The 27,816-nt window shown below is 53.5% G+C and overlaps 1 protein-coding gene and 1 long non-coding RNA gene across 8 annotated transcripts in view; one reads left to right on the top strand and one right to left on the bottom strand.

Annotated features, from left to right (window-relative positions):
* Positions 1-27,816, top strand: part of ABCC8 (ATP binding cassette subfamily C member 8) — a 75,788-nt gene that overhangs the window by 44,191 nt on the left and 3,781 nt on the right. For 2 of the 7 annotated variants that reach the window (XM_038569178.1, XM_038569180.1), the window contains exons 16-33: positions 83-188; positions 8,229-8,279; positions 10,023-10,058; positions 10,760-10,858; positions 11,946-12,030; positions 12,850-12,930; positions 14,630-14,767; positions 16,196-16,321; positions 17,380-17,479; positions 17,712-17,953; positions 18,046-18,212; positions 19,320-19,389; positions 19,899-20,056; positions 21,971-22,063; positions 25,959-26,061; positions 26,579-26,692; positions 27,014-27,134; positions 27,233-27,363. In XM_038569178.1, coding sequence (XP_038425106.1) covers positions 83-188; positions 8,229-8,279; positions 10,023-10,058; positions 10,760-10,858; positions 11,946-12,030; positions 12,850-12,930; positions 14,630-14,767; positions 16,196-16,321; positions 17,380-17,479; positions 17,712-17,953; positions 18,046-18,212; positions 19,320-19,389; positions 19,899-20,056; positions 21,971-22,063; positions 25,959-26,061; positions 26,579-26,692; positions 27,014-27,134; positions 27,233-27,363 — 2,021 coding nt within the window. The remainder of the gene's footprint in view (positions 1-82; positions 189-8,228; positions 8,280-10,022; positions 10,059-10,759; positions 10,859-11,945; positions 12,031-12,849; positions 12,931-14,629; positions 14,768-16,195; positions 16,322-17,379; positions 17,480-17,711; positions 17,954-18,045; positions 18,213-19,319; positions 19,390-19,898; positions 20,057-21,970; positions 22,064-25,958; positions 26,062-26,578; positions 26,693-27,013; positions 27,135-27,232; positions 27,364-27,816) is intronic. The other 5 variants (XM_038569184.1, XM_038569182.1, XM_038569183.1 and 2 more) reach the window with 3 other exon arrangements.
* LOC119865021 lies at positions 25,336-27,793 on the bottom strand. Its single transcript, XR_005375796.1, has 3 exons — positions 27,026-27,793; positions 26,249-26,450; positions 25,336-25,745 (listed from the first exon to the last, which is right to left on the bottom strand). It is a non-coding gene; the product is annotated as an uncharacterized LOC119865021 (long non-coding RNA).

Below are 27,816 nucleotides of genomic sequence, written 5' to 3'. Positions count from 1 at the left end.
ATCTGTCTGTTTGTTTTTCTGGGTGGCAGTCGTTCAGACTCCCTCCTGCCCCAGTCCCATCTGCTGCCCACCCTCCCTGCAGGCCAGCTGACCATGATCGTGGGGCAGGTGGGCTGCGGCAAGTCCTCGCTCCTCCTAGCCACCCTAGGGGAGATGCAGAAGATCTCAGGGGCCGTCTTCTGGAACAGGTACTAAATGCATCCTCAGGGCTCAGTTAGTGGGACGAGCTGCCAGTGGGCAGGTAGGCAGCCTTTCAACATCCTCAGTGGAGGGTGCATCACGCACTTATCCAGTTCTCAATTAATGCTGTTCAATGTTATTCTCATCATCATCATTAGTACTTATTAAACCCTTACTATGTGCCAAGTACTTTGCTAAGTGCTCTGCATGCATTATTTCATTTAATCCTTATGACAACCAGCAAGGTAAGAACTGTCAACAGCTCTTGTTTTATACAGGAGGGTTAAAACTACTTTGCCCTAAGTCACTCTGCTAGTAAGCGGCTGAGCTGGAACTCTAACTCCATTCCGTTTGACTCCAGATCCCGTGCTCACTCAGCTGCACTGCCTCTCTGTGTGGGGAACTGCAACACAAACACTGGTTTCCAGCTTGGTCATCAGCAAAGCCGGCACAGACCATTCAGTGGGTGTTTTGAGGAGCCAGAGATAACCCAGACAAACGTGGGCTTCTGGACAAAGATCACTGTCTTAATTAAAGAGCCAGATCCCCGGGTTGAGTCAATCACGAATCTATTATTTATACCCTCCTACTTCCAAAAATCACTTGAAACCAGTTGATAAAGGATGCATATAAAATAGAAGCTTTTTAAAAAGAAGAAAAGAAATGAAGAGGGTGAGGCTCAGGGGCTCCCCTCCCTGCCAAACCCTCAGCCCAGGGCAAGGGGCACCTGACAGGTATGTAGAGCACTTTTAGGAATAAAGTCTGCAGCCAATCCAGCAGAGGACAAGCTTTCCCTACAATCATTTCTAGGGGGAAATTATCATTCAAGAAGGCAGGTTTTCATAGGCCTGAGTGCAGAACTGAACAGAGAAAAAGACCTCGGGCCCAGTGTCTGAATATCTGTAGGCACCTCCACTTCCTGCTTTTCCAAAATGTCCCTGAATGGTGCATCCAAGAGATGGCAAGTTTCCCTCCTCGGTGGGGCTATGGGCTGGCAGACAAACTCTTTGGGTTTCCCATGACGTCAGTCCCTGGGCTCTTTTTTTTTTTTAGTATTTATTCATGAGAGATGGAGAGAAAGAAGCAGAGACACAGGCAGAGGGAGAAGCAGGCTCCATGCAAGGAGCCCGATGCAGAATTCGATCCTGGGACCCCAGGATCACACCCTGAGCTAAAGGCAGACGCTCAACCACTGAGCCACCCAGGCATCCCTGGACAGAGGGGTCTCTGTCTCCATTCCCCATCTTATTTGGGGGATTTCCCAACATGGCCTGACTGGGAAGGAAGAGCATTAGGTTTGAGGTCCCTTTGTGGGTCCCTTGTACCAACTGTCCCTTAGGGCTCTGAAGGGAGGAGGCCTGGCACATTGGCTGACAGCATGTGTCTGCAAAGGGAAGATGGGATCACGGATCCCAGAGATTGGGGCTGCCCCTGGATTCTGGGGGCTGTGTCCCACTCAGCATGAGTCAAGCCACCTGTGAGCCCTCTCCTTTTGCCCCACTTTCTTCATCTCCTCCCCAGGCCCCAACCTCGGGGTGGGTGGGCTCGAGGATGCCTCACACCAGCATCAGCCCCACTCTGTCCTCTGCAGAGGCAGCAGGCATGCTTGGCAGGGGTTCAGCCCCCACCCCTTCTCTAAGCTTTGCCAACCCTCAGGGTCTGACTACCGCCACCTGTCTCTTTGAGAACCTCTGCACCAGCCCAGGGGATCCAAGGGGACCTCCCTAGGGCAGCTAACGTTGAGCAGCTCTTCTGTGCAAGGCACTGTGCAAGGCACTTTATTACTTCATTGTCCCAGGCAGTCTTCACCAAGCTCTGTGAGGTAGACATCATTAACCCCACTTAATAGATGAGGAAACTGAGGCAAAGCAAGTTAGCCGAGGCCACAGCTCTCAAATGGCAGAGGTAGGGTTTGCACCTAGGTGCTCAAGGCCATGGGCTTCACACTGAGTCCTGAAAGAGAAGGAGTCTAAGAGATGTGTGAGGAAATCGTTAGCCTGGCAGTCCCAAGGCCAGCAGGCCCCATGACCATGGCACCTCCCTACCTCCTCAGCAGAGCCACTGTCCAGGTGCTCACAGCTCTGTCCCCATGACGCTCCCCCTCAACAGGCAGGTGGGCCCCAGCTCCCCGATCGGCTCCAGTCTGGGGAGTGGGGTGGTGATGTAAAGGTCCTCTCACCCCTCCAGGACCCATTTGCCCCTGTCCACCGTGCAACTTCCATCCCAAGCACAGCGAGGCACATCCGGGTAGCCTGCAGCCAACCCTAGAAGTTGCGAGACTTTGTTCACCACTCAGCTCAGGCTCCAGTCTCTCTACCTTGATGTATTCACTCAACCCCTGTTTATTGAGCACCTACTGTGTGCCAGACCCTAGGCACAGCGACAGCAATGCAAAGGTGATTAAGACACGGGCCTTTTATGGGAGGGGAAGGGAGATCAGTGCCATAGTTGAGCGCAGAGGAACAAGGATCTCTGTGGCCAAGAAGGGAAGGCTCACGTGGATGTGGTATTTGGGCCTTGAAGGATGAGCGGGTTTCCTCAGATGAAAGAGGCAAGGGTAGGAGGAGAAGGTGTTCCAGGCAGGGGTACGGCCTGGGCAAAGGCAGGCTGATCAGAACATGATTGTGGTACCTGGAGCACTGAGGGTGTGGGGTGCAGGGGCGGACCACAGGATGGGGGCCTGGCTCGGCTCGGACACCCCTGCATCCTAGGCCCGGGAAATGCATTTTGGCCTGAAGTCTGTACAAGAATCACGCTGGGGATAAAGGAAGGCGGAGGGGAAGGGTCTGTAGAAAGGGAGACAGGAGCTCATTGCGGTGGCTGGGAGAAGGAGTCTGGACACACGCGGCTCAGTTGCCTTCATCTGCCATTTGCCTCTCAAAATCCTGGACGTGTACAAGCTCTGTCTGGTGCACCTGCCCCGAACAATGAGTTAGTGAAGTGCGGGGGCCGTGTGGTGAGGGCCCCCCTCTTACCTGTGAGCTCCCTGCCTCAGACACTGGCCCCAGTCCGCAGGGGGATGAGGCCCTTGCAAAGTGAGCAAGAGCAAAATAGCATCTAACGTGGCAGCCATTCCTGCAGGTCTGCCTCTCTGCAGCCCGAGGCAAGGGTGATGCCAGACTGTTCCAACGTCTCCGTCCACACCACATCCAGGGCCTGGTGACCAGGCAGCCAGAAAGAGTTCCAGGAGGCAGGATGCAGGGAGCTGGGGGATTAGGAGGCACAGAAAGCAGATAGCAGCAGAGCTCTGGAAGCAGGCTGCCTGGGTTCAGATCTGGGCTCTGTGCTTTGGGAAATTCTCCGACCTTTCTGTACCCCTTATTCCCATGGGGTTGATGTGAGGCTTAACCTGGCATGTAGTAAGTGCCCTATAAATATTATCATAAATATTATTCTTTGACAATGTACTTCTATGGCAGGTACAAAATTCCCCTGTTGCTCTTGAATTGCGCTCCAGCCTGTCTCCCAGGAGAGATGGTAGTCAGCCCCGGGGACAGAGGCCATATCTTATTTGTCTCTCTGTATCCACAGTGCCTTTGCTAAATTTGCTAAGTGAATAAACAGGGAACAATTTAACCTTCAAGAGACTGCCACCACAGATGTGTCTTTACATCTCTCTCTTCCTGCACGCCTTTGCCCGGGCTGTTCCCCTAACCCAGAAACCCACCGCACAATTCCCCACCAACGTGTGGAAAGCGGGAACCCTACCCGCGCATGCCTCACGCTGTGTTTTGATTATCTACTGATGTGTCTGTCTCCCCCCATGACACTGGGCTTCTTGACGACAGAACCGAAGGATTATTCTATGTCGTACCCCGAGTGCCCAGCACAGGATGTGTATTTTGTGAACTTCTCCATGTAGACTACAGAGGAGAAGACCTACCTCCAGGGAGTTCACCCAGGGACTCTATCCTGGGTGGATAGAGACACACAGACTGAGCCCCAGGGTGGGCAGGGAGGGTCCAGCAGGTGAAGTCCTGCATTCCAGGCTGGACGTTTACTGCAGCGGCCCCGGGCAGATCCAGCACATTTGCCGTCAGCCCCGGATCTCAGGGAGAACCTCGTGGCTCCCACGCATCCACCTTAATGATAGGTGCCTGCCGGTGCCTGGCTGTCTGCTTCAGAGCACTACCAAGCTGGGAATTTGCAAACTCTCTCTTTAGTATCTGAGAAGAAAACATTTTGATGAAAAGTTAATATTAGCAGATATACTCAAGTGAAATTCTTTCCCTAGAAGTAAGGAATAGGGCCATTAATGACCACAGGAGACCCATTTTAAATGTCCCCAGGGAGCCAACAGGAAGCAATGCCCTGAGGAGAGCACTGGAGTGGGGAGGAAGGTTCCATTTCCTGATGAGGAACTACAAATTAGTCTCCCGGGCGCGCCCTGCTGCCCCTGCTCCCACCATCTGCTGAGGCACCCACGCAGAAACCATTTGTTATTTCTGTCTGTGCCCACTCAGGAGGCCTGGGCCCAGCTTGCCCTGGGTCTGCCTCAGGATGCTGTTGTCTTGTGGGGGTTGGTGTGAAGGTCACCTCCCAAGACCCCTGATTCCCTAGGAGGTGAGAAACAGCCTCCTCTCATGACTGCCTTGTGGTCCCATCTGCCCATGCAGTTCCTGGAGCCTTTGGGGAGTAGGGGTAAAGGGCTCAAGTGACCCCAGGTTTCCTGGAGGAGGCCGGTCAGGTGAGATGGTAAGCAGACAAGACAAGGGGCACTGCATGGAGGTGATAAGCCAGGTGGGGAACCAGATGGTCTCTGGTTGTAGTCCTGAGTCTGCCACTTGCTTGCTGTGTGACCTTGGGCAGGTTATTTTACCTCTCTGAGTTTTAGTTTACTCTTTGGGACAATGAGGAAAACCCTTTCCTCTCTCAGAGACTTGGTGTTAGGACCCAATGACATGAGTTGGAAAGGGCTCTGTGGGTAAAAGGTAACATTTTAAGGTGGCTACAGGCCTTTCAGGGGCAGGATGAAGGGACCACGGGAACCCAAAAGTTCTAATTTTCTCTTCCAACCTGTTTCTACCTTTTCCCTGTTTATTGATTGCTGGGGTCTTAAACGAGTGGTGGGCCCATTCGATTCCTCCTCTGTATGCATCTTGGGGACCAAGCACTGAGCTGAAAGGATGATCCCCCTGTTTTGCAACCCCACGTCCTTGTCTCCAACCAGCTCGAGGCTGTTTGTATATACACTGTCCCAGCATCACTGAGGTTTGTGCCATGACCACAGTTTTATGCAGAAGGAAACAGAGGCTCCCCTAAGGAAAGGGAGTCGCCGAAGATCTCACAAGCAGGAGCAGAGCAGCTCCTCAGGTTACGAACTCCAGAGCCCATATTCTTTCCAGCTCTGCGCTGCCCTGCCTTCCTCCTCTTCCTCTGGCCCCGGCCCCGGAATCCTGTCCCGGCATGGGGTCCTCCCCTCACTTCAGAGTTCATTTTAGTGAAAAAATTTGAAAACCTTCAAAGTTTTTAAAATTTACATTGTTCTCTGATTCTGGAGGGATGACAGTTAAATTAGAAAAGAGGCACGACTATAAAGAAGCTAAAAACCACTTAATATGCCATCACCTAGAAGTTTCCAGTCTCCTTTCTGCACATTTGCAAAGAGTTTGTGGGTCCTTTTCCCCAAAATTTCTACAATGATTTCTTACTCCTACTCCTCGTGGCCCTCATAACCTTCTGACTTCTGTCCCTGTCTGCTTTGCCCTACTGGCGTGTGAGGCCGGTGCTGTGCCCTGCTCCAGTGCGGTGCGCACACGCATGCCTCACTCCTGGCTCGTTGGCGGGAAGGACGTGGGTGGGAGAACCAGGGAGTATTGTCCTTCAGCTCAGTGCTCGGTCCCCAAGGCACAGGCAGAGGAGGGATGCAATGGTCCCAACACATTTAAGACCCCAGGAATCAATGAGAGAAAGTATGCGCCACATGTACCAGTTTGTACTTTTCAGATGGAAACATCTACTACACACAAAGGCCCGGGGAGGCTCATTCTAGGGAGGCTGGGGCGACACTGGGAAAAGGCAAAGATGTACCTGGATTCATACCAGGTACCCAGCTTCCCCTCCCTGACTGTAACACTGGGCATGTCATTGCCAACTCCAAGCCTCAGTTTCCCCTATCTGTAAAACGGGGATGCGAACCCTTCTTTATAGTGTTGGCCTGTGGATGACGTGGTGAATACAAAAACATCTTCACGCTGTTCCGGGCATGAGGACGGCCCCCAGTGAGCGCAAGTCTCTCCCCCTCCCTTCTTCCCAAATCATTAAGATGTCAGTTAATAACCTCCCTTTATTATAAGTCTGTCGTGTGCTAAGCAATGTGAGGGCTGGAAAAGATGCTCTTCCTGCCTTAAAATCCCACTGGAGATAAAAGACTTAGCCAGGAGCTGATTAGAGAGTAAGGTAGTCCATTATAAGGGCTAATTGAGCAGCCCAGACAATGATGCAAACTGAGTTAGGGCCGAGAGCGCTCACTGTGCGCTGAGGTCCTCAGAGAGGCTGCAGATGTGCTTTCTCCCAGATAAATAACAGCCTTTGCAACTCTGGAAGCAGTCAAGGCAGGAAGATTCCAGGGACAAGCTTATCTGTGCTGTGGCCAGAGCTGGAATTTGTAAGCTTTGGCTTTTCATCTGTCTCACGTTACCAGCTGCCCAGAAATGACAGCAATCTGGTGGTTGGAGAACATGAGGTTCGCTGAGGTTGAGAGAATGAGATGAGATCCCAAAAACCAGAGAACAGAAACCGAGGGTACATGTGACTACATATCCATCAGGATCTCCCCTCAGTCCCGCCCCTTGGCAAGACACAGAAGGGACGCATCAGGCTCCTTTCCACTCCTGATTTTGTCCAGCCCAGGGTTTCTGACAAATCACAGTGAAGTAACAATGGTCGTTAAGAGCATGAAGCTTTAGGACCACCCGGGTCGCTCAGTGCTTGAGTGTTTGCCTTCAGCTCAAATCATGATCCTGGGGTCCTGGGATTGAGTCCCGCATCAGGCTCCCCATAGGGAACCCACTTCTCCCTCTGCCTATGTCTCTGCCTCTCTCTGTGTATCTCTCATGAATGAATAAATAAAACCTTCTTTTAAAAAAAGGCATGGAGCTTTAGAGTCAGATAGCTCTATGTTCTCTGCGATTTGTTGGCTGTGTGGCTCTGGGCAAGTTACTTAGCCTCTCTGACCCTCTCTTTCTCTGACTGTAAGGTGGAGACAGTCAAAATCAGCCTCCTTCCTATGATTATTTTAAGTTTAAAAAAGACAATACTATTACGGTGCTTATCACAGTGCTTACAAAAAAGTTCAATATAAATGTTAGCTAGTTTTAGTATGATTAAAGTAAGATCTGTATGAAAATAGAGCCAATTGCTTTTCCCCAAATGTGCATGTCAGAAGCACACATTCTATTGGCAGAAGGTTGACAGGTGGTGTGGGGCAGGAGAAAGAGCACTGGCAAAGTTGGCACCAAAATTCAAGTTGCCTCACTCAGTGTTCTCAATTTTTTTTTTTTACCATAATCCATGGTGTGAAACATATTTTACATCACAGTCCACTACATTCATGCATTGATAGAGGAAAAAACTTCACCAAAAATTACACATCTTAATCACATGCATACTTTCTTCGGGGGGTGGTGGGGGAGGAGTTGCTGTTCACTTACCTCAAACCCAGTAAGTGGGTCCCAATCTACAGTTTGAAAGCACTATATAAATTGATTCTGACCTTGGCAAAGTCACTTTCCGTCTCTGAGCTTTAGTTTTCCAACTGGAAAACCATTGTGATGCTAGCCTCACTGCTGCTCTGAGCCAGTGCCAGGAGCACGGATTTAGCCCTTGCTATTTGGAGGGTGCTCATCTAGGTGCTGTGGGAGGTACAGAGATGAGAAGAGCAGTTTGTGCCCCCCCCAAGGAAGCCATTTGGGGACACTGGGAGGGATGGGAGGGATGGGAGGGACGGGGGTTGCAAAGATTGCTGTTCTCCGAAGACCTCTGTGATGGAGAGAAAGTCAGTGGAGTGAGAAGTAACTGGTGTTGGTTTTTCCCATTTTGTGCCCCAGCAGCCTTCCTGAGGAGACGGGAGAGGACCCCAGGTACAGCCTCGGAACTGGGTTAGAAGTGGGTCCCAACAAAGGGAAGAAGCTGGCGGGCTGGGAGGGCTGGGAGGGTGTGGGGTACGGAGTCCCGATTCCAGGGTGTGCAGCCTACATCGTGTCAGAGGCACAGGGCCTTATCATAAGGCACGCTTTCTCAACAATGGCAAAATCTGGTTCTTAGAGAAAAAACTTAGACATTCTCGTCTGTGGCCCTTCAAAGGGCCATATCACATATAAACAGATATACAGTGTATCTGTGGCTTAAAAATTTCATAGTGAACGGGGGCGCCTGGCTGGGTCAGTCGGTGAAGCATGCGACTCTTGATCTCAGGGTCGTGAGTTCAAGCCCCATGGTGGGCGTGGAGCCTACTTAAAATGATAAATATATACATACATACACACAAGCATACATACATGCATACACATTTCATGGTGGATAGTCAGAAAGTAGCTTCCCGCCTCCCACAGGCTGTGCTAATGGGTATAGAGTTTATTTTGGGGAGGTAATAAAAATGTGGAATTAGTGGTCATGTTTGCACAACCTTGTGACTATACTAAAAACCATTGAATTGGAAAACAAATGTGGCAGGGAAAAGACAATTAGGAAAAAAAAAAAGTGTTTAAAGAGGCCCTAGGGAATGATCCTGAAAAAAAAATGTTGAGAAACAGGCCTCTGAAAGAGGAGATGGATATCGCCCAGGCCGGACAGAAAATTCGGCCTGATTTCTTTATGTTTAGTGTACAGGCCTGAAAAGTCCAAGTGAAACCGATTCACGAGGCTCTGAGACCCTCAGAACCCTCCCTACCCTCACATCCCCCAAGAACATTCGAAACACACTGGAGGTGGTGTGAAGTCGGGACTGGGAGCGATGACTCAACTTTGTAAATACACTTAAGCTCCTGGCCTTCGCTCTGACACCAGAGTGTTTCACTTCCTCGTGTTTTCTCTGCCCTTTCTCCCACCTTGTCCCCAAGTGCCGGGATGTGATGACAGGCCCAGCCTCCCTGGCCTTAGTAACCACGGTTCTTGAGCCAAAAGGCCAACCTCATGGTATGTGACAAGTATGACCGTGCGGATGAGTACAGCGGGACGGAATAGCTGACACCTGAGCCGGTGCAGGCCGTCCAGGGCTCGTGGGCACTGCAGCTGACCACGTCTCTCCCAGCAGATCCCCTGGATTCCACTGCCGTCTTCTGACGGGGCCACACGAGGCTTCAAACCTGGCCTGAGCCCTCTCGGCCCTCTGGCTGCCTCCCCGAGAGCTCCATGGGCTGTAGGTTCCCACACACGAGCTGCCGGCCTGGCCTGACCCCTTCCAGACAGCCCTCCCCGTCCCAGCTGCTTTGACAGCCACATCTGTCTGAGGCCAGTCTGCACCCTTGAGCCCTGATGCAGAGGCTGAGTCTGGAGGAGCCACTTGGTGGCCTTCATACTCCTCTGACACAGGATCCCCCCACACACGCACACAAGCTTACACTGTCGGTGCCCGTCCCTCCTTCTCCCTCTCAGCTGGGGCCCTGGGCCCTCCTCATGCACCCTGCACGTACCGGGGATGCTACCCAGGGTCAGGCAGTGGAGGCTCCCCCAGGACGGCTAAGCCCCTCTCCACACACCTCCGTGCAATATGTGTGGCTGCACCCTTGGTCCCAGGGATGATAAGGCGCACACATGGCGGGTTTGAGGGGGCCCGAATGTCTGTGAAGAAGCTGGTCCATGCGTGGGAGCCCTGAAGCTGTGTCCTTTCTTCCCTGCTGCAGCCCAGAGCGGGAGACAGTGGCTGATTCGGACGTCAGGTACTGTGACCTGGGAACACCTGAGCTCTGGGCAGACTTCCCCGGAGGGGCTCTCAGGCCCAAGGGAGCCACAGAACTCGGAAGGCAGCCCCCTACCCCAGGCCCCAGCCCAGCTGCAGGGAGGAGGCCCAGGAGGGCTCTGTGCTCCGTCAGCTGGTTCAGAAGCCACTGCTGCTTCTGTGCATCAAGCTGCTCCCTTCACACCAGACCATTTTTATCCCCCGCTCCTGGTGTTTGGTCTTCAAAAACCATATCACATTAAATGTGGTTTCCGTGGCTCTGCTTTTTTAAAGAGTTCCACTTGGAACTTTCCACTTGGAACTGGAGAGTTGCCTACTAACATCAAAATCAAGTGGTTTGAGGGCCACTCAGAGAAGAAGGAAATTAGGGGTTGAGTGTTTACTTGGTCTGATCACACTTTGGGCTCCTCCCAGCTCTGGGTGAAGATTCAGGGATAACAGACAACAGGACTGGGACAGGTTGGGTGTGGGGCAGGGCAACATTGAGGTCCTGTCCCCGCTAGGCTGCTAAGACCGGGGCACCTGAGCCGCCCCAAGCCCTGGGGAGGGAGAGGTCACTGCGCCCACCCAGAGCTGACTCCTGCCAAGTGCACCTTCCCAGTCTAAACCATCTGCTTGACAACTGCCTCTGAGAATGAGCCCCTGAGAATGCCTCCCCTACTCCCGCCTGCTTTATTCCAGGAAGAGAGGCCCCGTGGCCTATGCTTCTCAGAAACCATGGCTGCTAAATGCCACTGTGGAGGAGAATATCACCTTTGAGAGTCCCTTCAACAAACAACGGTAAAAGCTTCTCGGAGGGAGACGGCTGGGGGAGGAGGGAGGTTGGTCAAGGGCAGCATTAGCCGGCCCTCCCCAGTGCCCAAGCCCTGCCAGCTGCCCGGCCCCTCCATCGATCACACACACCCACCATTCTGCTCTCCAGGATGCTTATCTGGATTCCAGCCTGTTCCATATGGTGCATCTGGAAATGATCCAGATGTGCCTGGGCATCAGGGCAGTCCAACTCCTGTGGGTATGGTGCGGGTGGGCGGTGGGGGCAGCGTTGTGTGGAAGCTTCGATGCCTTCCCTTGAGGCTAAGGGGAAGGCTGACCCAGCTTCCCACTATTCCCTACCCCCAGCTCAGCAGCTCATGCACTATTTTCCCTTCAATGATAATAATAATTGCTACCATCGATGGAGCTTTTAGGTGCCAGATGCAGTGTCCTGCTCTTTATATGCATGATTTCCTCTGATGCTCACAATAACCCCAGGAGGCAGCTACTATTAGTACCCCCATTTTACAAATGAGGAAACCAAGGCTCAGAAAGGTTAGGTAACTTGCCCAAGGCCACCCAGCCAATAAGTGATAGAAATGGGTCTCAAATCCAAGGCTGCCTGACACCCAATTACATGCCACCAAGACACTCTGATGCCTCCATGCACCCTGGCTGGCACCTGCCCAAGCTAAGAGCTGGCCGGTGAAGTATGAGAGGAGCAGGCTGGGCAAATATTTGATTAGCCATCATCATTACTGCCTAAACCAACCAGCAGTGATTTTCCCTGGCAGTGCCCCAAGTGTGGGCTCCAGCTATAGCTTCTCCCACTGCACAGGAGCCATGGGCCCCTTCTTGTCACTTACGTGGCATATTTGCTACCATCCAATTTCATCTTTCAAATATTTAACTGGCCCCAGGACCCTGTGAGGTGCTGCCCTCAGCTCTTTCAAGCTCACATGGTGTTTGCTTGCACCTAGGCAGAAGGCCATTAAAGCCATTGCTCACCCCGAGCACAGCTGCCCAGAAGTTAATGACCTTCTGCGAGTGGTCAGACCCAACTCTGGCCAGGCTGACCAGCCGTGTCCGCCCCCTCCACTCCCAACCACTCCAGGTACAAAATGGTCATCGAGGCCTGCTCCCTGCAGCCGGACATCGACATCCTACCCCACGGAGACCAGACTCAGATCGGGGAACGGGTTAGTGGCAGCCTCTGTGGGGGGACCTCGAGCTCCCCTGATCCCCACCTGTCACCACCAGGGAGAGCAGGTAACTGGAAAATATGAGAGGGTAAAGGTGGAAGAGCTGCCTGCATTGACATCAAAATGGTCCTGAGCCCCGGGCTGCTGGCCATCCTTGGCAGCTTTGCAACTAGTGCCTTCCTGGGCTGGAGGTGGGTTGGCATCTCCTTCATTCGTGCGGCACGCATATACTAAAGGCTCACCTGACACTGTGGTAGGCCCGGGGCCATAGCCTTCATGTATACTCGCCATGTGGGGCCCTTCCTCCGTAAGCTTAGGCAAATAGAACTCTCCCAAGACTGTCCTCCTTAGGTGTGATTTTAAATCCCTACTCCTCTGTCTTTTTTTAAATATTTTATTTATTTATTCATGAGAGACACAGAGAGAGAGACAGAGACACAAGCAGAGGGAGAAACAGGCTCCCTGTGGGGAGCCGGTGTGGGACTCGATCCCAGGACCCCAGGGTCATGCCCTGAGCCAAAGGCAGATGCTCAACCACTGAGCCACCCAGGTGCCCCCCTACTTCCTCTGTCTTAGTTGTCGTCTGTCAGATGGTCCCCAGCACCAACCTGATGAATCTTCAGACATAAGTGGGGATCACACTCTCCAACTGCTAATGAATTTAGTAAACAAGTTCTTCCTGTCTTCAAGGTGAAGAGGGGCAAAGAGGTGGATAGAGCCAGGCCTCCATCTCAAAGAGCTCACAGCCAAGTAAGGGTCAGGACAGTCTTTTCTGAGGGGTGATGAGAGCACGACCTTTCCTCTCTTTGGTCATAGGGCATCAACCTATCTGGTGGCCAACGCCAGCGAATCAGTGTGGCCCGAGCCCTGTACCAGCACACCAATGTTGTCTTCTTGGTGAGTATATTAGCTGGTATCTCCCTTGGGGCCCTCCCTCCCTCACTGCCTATACACACACACACACACACACACACACACACGCACACGCATGCACACGCACATGCACACCACCCAACAACCTCCCTCTCCAGGAATAAACCTCTCCTGCTAGAGATATTACCTAATCATTGATGGGGAAGCTGAGGCAAGGATAGTGCACATGACCCACTGTGGACATCACACTGAACTCTGGGTAGCTATAAGGGGAAATGAGTAGTAGTTACAGGCCACCTCCCTGTAGGACAGCCCCAAACTATCAAGACTTATTAGTCCCACTATAATCACGGCGGATACGTAGAATGTAGGCTTCCACTTTGCATCCCATGCCCAGAGCAGACATCGCTCAATGATCACAGCAGTGGTAATAGAAAATTCAGCATTATCCATGAACGCAACTCGGCGAAACCCCACATCAAGTTTCCGTGGGCAACTTAACCTGGCCTCAGAATCCTTCTCAACACAGTGCTCCAGATAACCACTAGCAATCAAACATGAGATCAGCTTATTAGCTAACCCTTTCCTATTTCATGCCACATTTTGTGTTAGGTGCTGTGGTTGTCACTGAAGAATTCTGAGAGCCAGCCCTCGGCCTCAAAGATTCAGATTTCTAACTAGGGAGATAGAGCTCACCCACACTCAAGAGCCACAGCCCAGCTGAGTCAGGCTGCGTGGTGCAGTCTATAAGGAGCCTTATCCAAGGAGACAGCTGTGAGGGCTAGAATAGTCAGGGAGAGCTTCCTGGAGGAGGACATTAAAGAGGAGTCAGTTCAACAGAAGGAAAGAGGGAGGCTGTTTGGGTAGGGAGTCAGAAGAAGGAACCTCAGGTCTCTGATCCTGGCTTTCTTCTCCCTCTGCCGCCCCCAATACACATAAATGCTCCCCACTAAACACATTTCAAAATGCAAAGGTTCATCGTCTTTGGTACCACCTGGCATAGCACTTTACAAAGCCCTGGCTTCTTCGTGGTCTTAGATGAGCTTTAAACAACCTTGTTAAGAAGAAATAAAGTGGGTATTTTGGTTTATTTCAGCAAAGTTGTATTAAGCTCCTACTCTGTACCTGGCATGGACATAAGGGGTGTCGGTTCCTGGGGGCCTCACAGAGTGGACATATAACTATCACAACTGGAATTGAGAGGAGGGAAGGCAAGGCATGGAGGTCAAGAAAGGACAGAGGAAGAGCTAGGGTAGAGCGCTGAAGAATGAGTAGGGTTAACCAGGCAGGCAAAAGGAAAAATGGCACTTCAGGCAGAGGAAAGAGCATACATAAAAACCTGGAATGGCAAGTTCCCTGGAAACCTGGAGTACAGGGAACTTGGACTGAACAGATAAGGGAGACCAGAAAGCTAGACTGAGCAGGTCATAGAGGGACTAGATTACCATGCTAAGGAATTTGGACTTCATGGGCAATGGGGAGCTATTGAAGGTTCAGGAGTCAAGAAGTGCCTGTGATTACATCTGCTTGAGAGCAAGAACTAAAAACAGCCTCATTTTAAGATGAGCCGCCTAAAGCCTGGAGAGGTTAAGTGCATTGTCCAAGGCCACACAGCTAACTAGTGTCAGTCCCTGGACCAGAGCTGGGATAACTCTGGTGGGTTTTTTTTTCTCACTCTTAACCCCCTCCCCACACTTGCCCCTACCTTCTCTCCTCTGCCCAGGATGACCCCTTCTCAGCTCTGGATGTCCATCTGAGTGACCACCTGATGCAGGCTGGGATCCTTGAGCTGCTCCAGGACGACAAAAGGACAGTGGTCCTCGTGACCCACAAGCTCCAGTACCTGCCACATGCAGACTGGGTGAGGGGCCACAAGGAGGTCAAGCTATGGAGGGCTGAAGTGGGAGAGGCAGGACAGCTTCAAAGGAGTCAGTGTCTCAGTTGCACTTGCTGAGGGCCACAAAGCCAAAGAGATCCACACTGAATGGTTTCATGCAGGCTGAGTGGCTCAAGCAGATCCTGCACAGGCCAAGGGTTCAGTATCCCCTAGAGCTGCCGACGTTCCCATCCTCACCTGGGGCCCCTGTGGGTACATGCAAGGCTGACACCAAGAAGTCTCAGAACGAAGCAGACACTCAATTCCTACCTTCTGTTTATGGCCCAGTTTGATGGCTCATCCCCCTGGCCTTGGGACTGCCTGTTTGGATGGAAGAGCCATCTTCCCACCCTCTGACCCACCAAGGAAGCATTTAAGTCAGGATCAGATGGAAAAATCTGGAAACAAACAATGCAAGTAGCAGTAGAAACTTCAATATTATCAATAGAGTGCAATTTTGCGAGACTCCACATTAACTGAATTTCTATACTCCTCAATATGTCGACAACAGTTACTTTTTGATTAATTGGAAAGCATTTAAGCTTTAAGTCGGAAACCATGTGACTTTTAAAATCTGGGCCTTGCCTCTGAAAATTGAGGGGCTCCTGGAGCTGCACGCCTGTGCTAAATGGGCCTCAGTCTTCCTTCTACCTATGGTAAAATCCTCCCTCTATTATGAAAAAGGGGTGGGAGGAATCCATATTTTTTTAAAAATCTTATAATAGGTGCAGAAGATCTATGAGTTTCCATGGTGACCTGGGCAGGGCAGTTCCGGACAATCTTTAGTCCAAAGAAGGCAGACAAAGACATGACTGACTTGAAATGTCAGTGATCAAGGCTCCCAGGCATCCTTCCCTACACCCCAGTGTGGGCTGGGTGGGGGGAAAGGAGCGGGGACAGGGCTCTGAATTAATGACGAGTGTCTAGGAGTGCGAAACACTGAGTGTTTCAAATAAAATCAGTTTTTTTGATTTCAAAGAGGCAAGGCCCCACACACTTAGACCAATAGGTACTTTGTCAACCACTGGTGGGAACTACCAGACCTGCGGTCAGGAGGAGCTGAAGGTAGCGTGCATTTAGCTGTTAAGTGTGTGAAAACAGCTGCCCCTGACAGAATCCCGGCAAGGAATCCGACAGCCTGACCAGGGTATACTCATTTGCTCTGCAAACCCCCTTAGCATCCATGGGGCAACCACTGAGAATTACACCCCCAGAAGTACCGAACTCTAAATCCTGACAGTGCATCGGTGAGGGAGGGTAGGCTGTCAGTCCCGGCTCGCAGCAGTGGGAGAGCCAGGGGCCAGGTGTATGGGGGGAGGGGATGGGTGCAGGTCCATCTCAGACTCCTTGGGGAGGGGTGGTGTGGCTGCCACCACCCTTTCCCATCAGCAGGGTCTGTCTCTCCCTTCCCAGATCATCGCGATGAAGGATGGCACCATCCAGAGGGAGGGCACGCTCAAGGACTTCCAGAGGTCTGAGTGCCAGCTCTTTGAGCACTGGAAGACCCTCATGAATCGGCAGGACCAAGAGCTGGAGAAGGTGAGTGTGTCCTAAGGGCCAGGCAGCCAGCCTCTGAGAGGACGGTTCTGTTAGAACTGAACACACAGAGGTCTTCCTAGCCCTCATTGCCCTAAGAAAACCCCTGAAGGACAGATGTGGGGGCTGAGCATGAACCTCCCTGTCGGAGGAGAGCCAGGACCTGTGCCAGCTACTCAGGGCAGAATCAGTGGACACCTTCCCCTTATCCTGAAATAGTCAGAAACCATTTAGTTATAAAGCTTCATGGAAGGAAAAGGCATCAGCTTCAGGTAGAGCTGGATCCAGGTAGTTAAACACTCACGGGGAACCTGTACCGCGCCCTCCCGTGGCTCCGCTCCCCTCAGCCTGGCCTCATTCTCCTGGTGGCAGAAAGAGCTGTCAGCAGCCTGGAGCTCACATTGTCCTGGCTCGACACCTCCACCAGCAAGAGACTGCCTGTCTCATGACAGGCAGCGGACATCCCAAGCTAACTGTCCTTCGTCCACTTTGGTCACATGCCCACCCTGAGTGGCCCTGGGGCCAGGGATGGGGAGCGTGAGATTGGCTGGTGCTGGGTCTCAGCCCTGGAGCCTGAGAGAATGATCAGCCCACCTGAGTCGCAGCGACCCAGCATCGAGGGTCCCTACTCCCACTGGAAGAGTAGGCTATTGTTAGCTGATAAACGGGAAGGAGGAAATTCTGGTAAGACGGGCAGCCCGGGTGGCTCGGCGGTTTAGTGCCGCCTTCAGCCCAGGGCCTGATCCTGGAGACCCGGGATCGAGTCCCACGTCGGGCTCCCTGCATGGAGCCGGCTTCTCCCTCTGCCTGTCTCTCGTGTGTGTGTGTGTGTGTGTGTGTGTGTGTGTGTGTGTGTGTCTGTGTGTGTGTGTGTGTGTGTGTGTGTGTCTCTCATGAATAAATAAACAAAATCCTTAAAAAAAAAATTCTGGTAAGACAAACTTGTGGTCCACTCAGACCCTCCCCCAGAGGTGGCAACCTGGAAACCCGACACTGGTCACTGCCGCCCCCCACACTCTCTTTCTCCCCCTGCACCCTCTGAGGATGTATCTGTCTTTCAGGAGACTGTTGTGGAGAGAAAAGCCACAGAGCCACCTCAGGGCCTGCCCCGGGCCATGTCCTCAAGAGACGGCCTCCTGCAGGATGAGGAAGAGGAGGAAGGTACAGGCAGTGGGATGGGCAGTGAAATCGTGGCCTGAGCTCTGCTTGACCATGGGGGGCAGGCGGCCAAGGCTTGGGGTTCAGGGAAGGTGGTGGGGTAGTGTGACTTCCATTCGAGCCCTTCCCCTCTGTGTGCCTCAGCTTCCCCATCTGTAAGTAGGGATAACGTGCCCCCCGTTCGCCCTCAGAGGGGTGCACAGTGTGAAGCCACGGGGGGTTCTTGCGCCTGCAGAGGAGGCCGCTGAGAGCGAGGAGGAGGACAACCTGTCCTCGGTGCTGCACCAGCGAGCCAAGATCCCGTGGCGAGCCTGTGCCAAGTATTTGTCGTCCGCCGGCATCCTGCTCCTGTCGCTGCTCGTCTTCTCCCAGCTGCTCAAGCACATGGTCCTGGTGGCCATTGACTACTGGCTGGCCAAGTGGACCGACAGCGCCCTGACCCTGAGCCCCGCGGCCAGGAACTGCTCCCTCAGCCAGGTGTGGCCGGCGGCCCCGGGGCAGGGGTCAGGGAGGGGAGGCCTGGGCCGGGGACACCCCCAGGAGCCCGCCTCCTTCTCTGCCCGGCCCAGGAGTGCTCCCTCGACCAGACTGTCTACGCCATGGTGTTCACGGTGCTGTGCAGCCTGGGCATTGTGTTGTGCCTTGTCACGTCGGTCACCGTGGAGTGGACAGGGCTAAAGGTGGCCAAAAGCTTGCACCGCAGCCTGCTGAACCGGATCATCCTGGCTCCCATGAGGTACCCCTCTCCCCCAGGCAGCCTGGGCTGCGGGCAAGTCCCTGTTCTCTGGGCCTCGGCTCTCCCATCTATAAAGTGGAGCTCTGCAACCTCTGTCACAGGCTGCGGGGCGCGGGGCATGTGGCCCCGAGACACGGTGTGTGCCAAGTGCTCTCCTCGGGGCAGAAAGCAGAGGAGAACCAGCATTTACTCAGCCACACACAGTGCTAGGAGTCTCCGTGATCAGCTCATCTAATTGTCACAGCAGCCCTTCAAAGTGAGCGTCTGCAGGCTCCACGTAGATCTCAGTTTCCCTTCCCCAGGCAGGTACCATCTGCCCATCTCCACCCACAGATTCGGCTCTCCCCTTCCCCCCTCAGCCAGCCTGCAGGTTCTGACACTGGAGACACAGGGACATGTTTTGATCTCCTGGAATGGGATGGACACAAATCCCAAAGGCCCCTTGGTGTGAAAGAGTTAGTTTAAGATGGTCCCTGCCCAACCAACTGGCTGACTCAGCTTTAAAGCTCGACAGGCAAACAGGTTACTGGCCTCTTGTCGGTGCCAGGCCTCACCATCTGACTACGCCTTTGCTTTTCAGTCTCATGAGCTCTCTGTGGCCCACAGACATGACCTCAAGGGTAACTTACCCTCTATTTGTCCCAGATCTGTGCTTCTGAAACTCTCTGGTTAGGGTTGGGCCCGTCCTGGATCACAGCCAGAGTAGCCTCACAGGGTCAACCAGCTGACAGGCTGTCCCCAGAGCCCCGTTCCCCCTGGCAGATCGTCCCTCTGGAGAAGACTCTGTGTCCTCAGGACAGCTGCTGAGTGAGTCAGGCTGAGCAAGCAGCTGAGGAAGGTGGCCATGGTCACATGTGGGCTGGAGAGCCAGAGAGGTTAGTGAGGGGCCAGCACCCCTTTGGGCAGCTGCAGGAATTCTCAGGGACACAGACCAGATATCTACAGACTTGCAAAGGCAACCACCCGTAGGAAGCTAGACACGGGGATGACTCCAGAGACACTAAAATCAAAGAAATAAGTACCCTCATTCAATAAACAGGAAGATAATCAAGATAAACAGATGAACAGATAAACAGATGAGTAACCGTTCTTCTGGTTGCATCTTAGGTTTTTTGAGACCACGCCCCTTGGAAGCATCCTGAATAGATTTTCAGCTGACTGTAACACCATCGACCAGGTACACAGCACTGTGACCCATTTCCCCAGTTCAGAGAGAGGCCAGGCCCCTGAGCTTTTCCTCTCTGGTGCTGCCCCCCCCGCCCCACACCTAGTGATCAGAGCCCTGTGGGAGGAACCTAGTGGGCCCCAATCTGATTAAAATGCTGCCTCTGGGCCTGGGGCTTCCCCTGTGAAACCAGCAAGATAAGGCTGAGTGAGGGCAACCACATCCCTTTGGCTTTCATCCAATACCCCCTGGCTCACTCCAGTAGGGTTCCAGCATATTCTGAACCAAGGTGACTGATTTTGTGAAGAACATGCATTTCGATTCAGCTTGTGTTCTTCATTTACCACCGTACTAGATGGCGAGGAAACAAAGTCCTGACTCCTGCTCTCAGGGAGCCTACGGGGTAGCTGGAGCGATAAGACGTGTGCCTGTAATAATGTGAGAGAGCAAAACATGGCAGGGGTAACACCCTGAGGATAAACACCAAAACTCACCTCCTTCTCTCCCCCTCCCTCCGTCAGCACATCCCATCCACGCTGGAATGCCTGAGCCGCTCCACCCTGCTCTGTGTCTCAGCCCTGGCTGTCATCTCCTATGTCACGCCTGTGTTCCTCGTGGCCCTCTTGCCCCTGGCCGTGGTGTGCTACTTCATCCAGAAGTATTTCCGGGTGGCATCCAGGTGACGGCAGCCTTTGCCAGCCTCAGGGGGATGAGGGATGGGAGGTGCTTTGCCATGGGTAGTTCGGTACTCATTGACAGGGTAATTATCAAAAAGTAGTAGAGTCACAATCCCCCTGAAACGGAAAGTAGAAATGAAGGAAAAAGAGAGACTCATTTTCCACCACCCTGATGTAACCATCTGCTGGCACACACGCGTGTGCACACACACACACACACACACTGCCGGTAACATCTGAATTATTTCCTTAGGCGAGATGATCAGGAGTGGAACTGCCAGGTTGGGTGTACGATCACATTCATGCCCTTCATTCATTTTGCTAAAATGCTTCTCAGGGGGGATTGGAGTCCAGTGACCGCTCTGATTGCGGATGCACGAAGTCCAGGGCACCTGATGGGAGGGCTGCTATGGCAACCGTACCTCCCAGCCGAGGGGGCCCGAGCAGGCCCCGAGGCCTTGACCTGAGGGAGCCTTCCACATTCATCACATTCGCCCTCCAGAGCCTCGGGAGCCACACGGGCTTCTTTCCGACTCAGAATTTCCTAAGAACGTTCTCTAGAAGTTCTTTCTGGGAGTGACTCTGTGAAAACTCATAGATTCAAATAATTCTAGGGAAAATCTGAAAGACTCTCTAGACCCCGTGTTTATCGAATTGCCAATTGCAACCTATCAGCGGGGTCACGAAATCAGTATTACAGGCCGCAGCCAGCCTGTTTTTTAAAAATGAAAGTGAACAGGAAATATCAGATGGTATGAACATAGAAACAGTGAGTTTTGCTTCATGAAACCTTTGGGTCGTGGAGAAGGGTGGGTGTGTGGGCGCGCGCATGGACTTATAACATAAAAATGTATTTCTTACTGTAGGTTATAATCAAAAGGTTAAGTACCTTTCCCAAGTGCACAAGGTTGATTAGTAACTAGAGTCAGAATGCTGATTATCAATAAAAACAATTACATTTAGATGCATTTTGACCATGACTACCTTGCCCGAGTACTGGGTAGAGTAGGATCTCCTGGCACCCGCGAGGAGCATGTTGATGTTCACAATCACTGTGGCTTTTTAAACACTGTACAAGCTGTTTTACAAAGTTCATTTCTCCTGCCAGAGAAACCACCCTGTTCCCCTGGCATCCTCTCTGCCCTGGGGACAGTCTGTTCAGGAAAGCTGCTTCCGGCCTTGCACCCCCACACACACTGATGTGCTTGTCACTGTGCAGCTGGGGGGAGCAGGAGCCCTTCTGTTGCCGTGGAAACCTCTGGCCTTTGCCCCTCGAGGAGCTCTTTATTTTTTTTTTTTTAAGATTTTATTTATTTATTCATAGACACAGAGAGAGAGGCAGAGACACAGGCAGAGGGAGAAGCAGGCTCCATGCAGGGAGCCCGATGTGGGACTTGATCCCAGGTCTCCAGGATCACACCCCAGGCTGCAGGCGGCACCAAACCGCTGCGCCACCGGGGCTGCCCCTTGAGGAGCTTTTTAGATACTGGCCTGTGATGTGCCTAAATCAACTGTGGCTCCTGGGGAGGCGACTGAAAGCCCTTGGAGGCTGGCACGACCCGAAGGTCTCCTCTGGGCGCCCTTCGTGTCTCAGGTCCTCTCTCCAGCTGTGTGCAGGGGCAGGCTGCTGACCTGTGGAAGGGAACCCCCAGTGCCTGCCTAGCTGTGCTGCAGAGTGAGGGACAGACACCTGGGGGAGGAGGACAGGGCCCCAGATGACAGTGACGGCACCGGCACGCTGAGGGACAGACACACGGGGTGGGGGGATGGTACCGTGGTCTGCCCACAGGGAGATGCCAAGACTCAGACAGGGGAAGCCATTTGCCCACACAGTGTTTGGGGGGGAAGCTGGGGTTCAGACCCAGGCAGAGCCCCAAGCCTGCCCTCTTACCCTTCTGCTCTGCTCCCTTGCACAGGGACCTGCAGCAGCTGGATGATACCACCCAGCTCCCTCTGCTCTCCCATTTTGCTGAAACTGTAGAAGGTCTCACCACCATCCGGGCCTTCAGGTACCAGATCTACCCCGAGGTGGGGGTGGGTGGGAGTGGGGCCAGGGCCACAGGTCCTGTGACTCAGTTGTCAGGGCTCGGCTTAGGGAGGCCCAGGACACAGGTCTCTCAACCCCTCCTCAGGCCCCAAAGCCCAGAGGGGTCGGGTCCAGTGGGCTCCACTGTATGATCCAGAGAGGAAAATCGCAGCCCTGCAGCCAAGTCCAGAGCCTTTGTGAAGTAAGGAAGGGCATGCAAAGAAATAGGGCTGCAACATAGCCTCACATATCAAATGCTAGAAAGGCTTTTACATCTTGTGGGCCAGCCCTGAGCCCATCTTTTATTGGGAATCTCCAGGGACTCAAACACTGTGCTAAGTGCTTTACATGCCAATCTCATTCATTCTGCACTTCAGTCCAAGGCACTCAGCAAGATTATTCCCATTTTCCAAATAAGGAAATTGAGGCTCAGAGAGACTGTGTAACCTATCTGGCTAAGGTCCTATAAAGCCCAGACTTGAACCTGCCCATTCATTCGATAAGCATTCATGCCAGGCACTAAAAAAACAGAGATGAGTCAGATGAGCCCCTGCCTTGGAAGGATTTACAACCCAGGCTTTGAGTAGCCCTGGAGAACCCCATGTGACAGGCCTTCAGAATACAGACTGTGGGACCATAGAAGGGAGGCATTCACAGAAGGCTTCATGGAGGAGATGCTATGAGAGCTAGCATCAAAGGGTAAATAAAAGTTCACCAAGTTGGAGGAATGCCCCCACCCCCAACTCCAGTGCCCCTGCAGTCCACCCTAAATCATGATGTTGGGCTGGACGGGAGTGTCTGAGGCTGCCTGGGCGGGGTGGGGGCGGGGGGGCTATTGCTCCCTGCCCCAGCTTCTGTCTGATGTCTGATCCCTCCTCCGGCCAAACAGGCCAGAGATCCCTGACTCAGAGAGTTGGGCCTCTGGTCTCTAAACCTTACCCAGAGAGTGATTCCAGGTTATTTTTAGGATGGCACAGCTATGCGGGATGTGACAGTAACCATGCGACACCCAGTCCTGTGTCCAGGAGTAACCCTAGGGCTCAAGGACCAGCCAAGAGGATCCAGGAAGGCTTGCGAATCCTCCCTCCAAGCCCCAAAGCTCTAGGAGAGGTGCCCAGGCCCCTGGAGCAACACTGTGGCCCCATTCACTCCCTGGGGACATCTGTGCCAGTGAAAATGCTCTTAGGGGCCTTGTCTGAGTAAAGCAAAGCAGAGGCCTGCCCTGGCCGTGGCTCTGCTCCCTAGACAGCCCCTGCCCCTGTACAAGCCTGTGCTGTCTTCTTTCCAGAAGCCCCTGGGAACCTGACAGGACCCAAAGGTCTCCTCTGGGCACCCTTCCTGTCTCAAGCCTGCACTGCCCCAGTTCCTTTGACTCCAGGGCCCTTGACGCTCCTGGGCCTGGCCTCTACTCAGTCTTAGCACTGCTCCTCTCACACATGGTGTCCCAGAGGCCTTCAGGCTGGGCCTGGGGCAGAGAGATTGTGACTTTCCTCAAGAGGGCTGGACCCTCTCAGTAGGACCTGAGTGGATGCAGCACCCGCAACAGCCTGTGGTCAGTCGGAGGAACTGCCGCCCAGTGAGGCCTCCCACACCCTGCACTGACACCGTGGGTGACTTTTACATGTGGATGAAGGACTTTTTAGTCATCCCTGGGTGTGTTTAATTCATTAGTTCTTGCCCAGCAGCCTGCCCTGTTGAGAGCTAACTAGCATTTCTCGATTATGCACTTAACACATGCCTGGCAGTGTGCTAAGTGCTGTATGTGTGTTATTGCACTTAATGCTCACAAGAGCCCCATGACATAGATACATTCAGCAGCCACGTTCAACAGATAAGGCTGAGTCACCAGCCTGAGGTCACACATGGTCAGAGCCAGTGCTAGGCTTGGAACCCAGGCCTGTGGGACCGTCTGGTTTCTCTAGGAGGCCCTGCTTTTTTTTTTTTTTTTTAAGATTTTATATATTTATTTATTTATGAGAGACACAGAGAAAGAGGGTGAGACATAAGCAGAGGGAGAAGCAGGCTCCCTGTGGGGAGCCCGATGTGGGACTCGATCCCAGGACCCCAGGATCATGCCCTAAGCTGAAGGCAGATGCTCAACCGCTGAGCCACCCAGGTGTCCCGGAGGTCCTGCTTTTTCCCAGATGTTTCAAGAGTACCCAGCCCTTGACTTAGTGTTTCAGCCCAGGTGGAAACTTACTGTCTCCATTTTACTAATGAGGAAACTGAGTCTCGGTCCTGACACACAGCCAATATGTAAGAATGCTCAGAAGCCACATCTCCCACCACCCTCATGCACACCCACCCCTCAGGCTCTCCTGTCACATACACATGCACAAGCATGTAGATGGCTCCAGCATGCACCCAGTCACACCCTTCAGACTTCGGGCTGCACACTCACCCACAGACACCTCACCCACAGACACACCATCACCGTGGCTGTGCAATCGTATACTCTCTCACACCTTAGAGGCTCCCTTTGCTCTCCTCTTCTCAGACACAGAGGTCAGGCGCAGCGCCTCCACCCAGAAACAATCAAAGCAGAACAAACACCTTCCAAGAATGAAAAGCAAATGCCCAGTAAGACTCATCTTGAGCCTTGAGAGTCCCCAGTTGTTTCCCCTGAGACCAATGCTAGGACAGCTCCCATTCCTTCCTTTGCTCATCATGAAACAAGTGCTCCGCCCCTCCTCTGGACTGGGCCAAGCCAGCCAGGTGTTGGGGCGGGGGGGGGGGGCGGCCAGGGAGAGATGCCAGGAGCCCAGGCTGCTCAGAGAGAAGAAGCAGGTTCATTCAAAGTAACACAAGGAGAACATGGTGAGGGCACAAGGGAAGGAAAGAAGCCTCCAGAATTCCTTCCTCATACAGAGAGATCCCATCTACATTAGAGGGTCATGGAAGGTTCCATTTGTTCAGCAAGTATTTATTGACAGTGCCAGGTGCTACGGATGCCCTGCCGAACAAAACAGCCACGGGTTCCATTCTCACAGGCTTTATGGTCTCATGAGGGAGATAAGCAGCTAGAGAAAAGAACATACATGAACAGAGGTTACAAAGCAAACAGGCTGCAGAGATGGAGAACCATAGGCCGGGAGAGGCCACCCTGAGGAGGTACCATTTAAGGTAAAGCCTGAAGGCTGAGAGGAATCAGCCTTGTGAGGAGCAGAGGAGAAAGCTTCCTGGGCAGAGGGGACAGTATGTACAAAGGCCCTGGGGTGGGAAAGACCTTGGTATTGTCATGAAACTGAAAAGGGGCAAGTAATAAATTACTTTATTGTAACTTCTGTGACTACAAGGCAGTGAGCAAGGCAATTTGTGGCATAGAAGGAGGCTAGGTTGGCAGGAGCCAGCTCACACTGACTCAAGCCATTGATATTCGAAGCAGGGGAGAGATGGAAGGCAATTTATGATTTCCAAAGATTAGGCTGGCTGCTGTGTGCAGAGCAGGCTGTGGGGAGACAGCAGGGGGACCTCCGGGGAGGCTGATGCAGTAGGCCAGGTGAGTTTGTGGGCAGCAAGCAGGAGAGGCAGGCAGACACAGGGCTATTTTGGATGTAGACATAAGAGGTCTTGTACAGGGATTAGACGTGAATCTAGATGATTCCTCGGTTTCTGGTCTGAGCATCCAGGTGGGCAGAGGTGCCCTTTACTGTAATAGGGAGGCCCTGGAGAAAAGAACGGGTCTTGGGGTGAAAGCAGGAGTTTGAAGGAGGTGGGAGTCTTGACAAGTTCGAATTAAGTAGCAAGGAGCCAAGGGCAGTCCAGGGAGGAATGGCACACATAAAGTCACACATGGCACATGCACTGGCTGCTTCTCTGTAAGTAGGGAGAGTCCGGGCACCGTGCGGACCCTCAGACCCTCCCCATCCTCCCTCCAGGTATGAGGCTAGGTTCCAGCAGAAGCTCCTCGAATACACGGACTCCAACAACATCGCCTCCCTGTTCCTCACGGCTGCCAACAGATGGCTAGAAGTCCGCATGGCAAGTGCCACCCGCCCCCAACTCCGGGGCCCCGGGACACAACCAGAGGGCAGGAAGAGAGCACGGAACACCACTTGCCTGTGCGCACAGGGCTGGCACCGAGCCCTCCTGTTTCCCCAGCCCCCCGCGGCCCTCCTTGGGTCTGGCTGCACCCCCTCTTCCCCGTCACCCCCCGGGCCTAGTGTACCTGAGGTGGGCGCCGAGAGCCAGAAGAGCTGTGTGGTTGACTGTGAGGAGCGTGTGTCTGGAGTGGGCCCTGTGACCCGTGTGGGCCAGCTGGTGAGACGCACGTTCAGGCCCACGCAGATGGCTGGGGAGCGGGGGGAGCAGCATAAGCTGCGTGCACACGCTGTCTCCTGGGGCTCCAGCCGTCAAGGCCTCCTGTGCGTCTGACAACGTGTAGGAGTGTGGCTGGGCTGAGCTGCTCCCTGCCCTGAAGGGCCTGACGTGGGCTTGGTGGGTGGGGGCTGTGTGGCTTCAACCCTGGGGGCCCACACTGGCTCGCCTCCCTCCCCAGGAGTACATCGGTGCCTGCGTGGTCCTCATCGCCGCCGTGACCTCCATCTCCAACTCCCTGCACAGGGAGCTCTCTGCTGGCCTGGTGGGCCTGGGCCTTACCTATGCCCTAATGGTGAGTGGCTGCAGACTGGGACAGGGGAGGGCTCAGATACCCGCACTCGGGGAATCTGAGGCACCTCCAGGCCTTCTCCCGAGTGACTGTGAGTCTGATGCAGGAGGGACCATGTGGGTAGGAGAGCTAACCCAGGGCCGGGGCCCCAGACAGATGCTGGGTAAGGATCCACATTCATCGTAACCCCCCCTGTGCCTCCAGGGGGACCCCCCACCCCCATGAAGAGGCAGCAGAAGGCACTGAGGGCTCCTGGCCCTTCAGCTGTAAGAAGAGCCATGCTGGTGGCCGGGCTTGGATCAAGTGCTCCCTGACTCGCCACAGGTCTCCAACTACCTCAACTGGATGGTGAGGAACCTGGCAGACATGGAGATCCAGCTGGGGGCCGTGAAGCGCATCCATGGGCTCCTCAAAACCGAGGCGGAGAGTTACGAGGGGCTGCTGGGTGAGAGGCCCGGATGGGGGGCGTGGTAGGAAAAGGGGGGCCCTCCTGGATGCCAGCTGCCGCCTCTGTCGGCTGGCTGAGCCCCGGTGTGCCCTCAGCACCCTCACTCATCCCGAAGAACTGGCCAGACCAAGGGAAGATCCAGATCCAGAACCTCAGTGTGCGCTATGACAGCTCCCTGAAGCCAGTGCTGAAGCATGTCAACGCCCTCATCTCCCCAGGACAGAAGGTCAGTGTCAGCTCATGCCCACCCAGGGCCTCCAGGCTCCCACCTGGTCAGAACCCCCTCCCCCAGGGCTGGCCCTGGGCCCCTCACACTGACAAGGCTCAGCCCCCCTCTCCTCTACTCCTCCCTGCTCCTTCTGCTGCCCTCACTCACCAAGAGGATGGACACCCCACGCTCCCCCGGTTGAGAGGGCTTTTGTCAGGGCCCCCCTGCAAATGGTCAGGGGCTCTCCCAGGGCACTGCCCCCACCCCTTAGCTTCAGAGCAAGTCCTCAGGACAGACAGCGAGGCCACACTTGTCCTGGGGAGGGAGCCCCTGCCTGGCACTCTGACCCAAATCTGATTGATTCCCTCCTCATCCCCCCCTCTGCTCTGACAAGGCCCCTCTCCTTCTCTTTGTCTCTGCCCCTCTTTTCTTTCTTTCTTTCTTTCTTTTTTTTTTTTTTTTAATTCATGA

This window comes from Canis lupus, chromosome 21 (genome assembly GCF_011100685.1).
Source record: "Canis lupus familiaris isolate Mischka breed German Shepherd chromosome 21, alternate assembly UU_Cfam_GSD_1.0, whole genome shotgun sequence".
NCBI lineage: Eukaryota > Metazoa > Chordata > Mammalia > Carnivora > Canidae > Canis > Canis lupus.
Note: the sequence above shows the minus strand (reverse complement) of the source record. Positions and strands in the feature narration are given on the sequence as shown.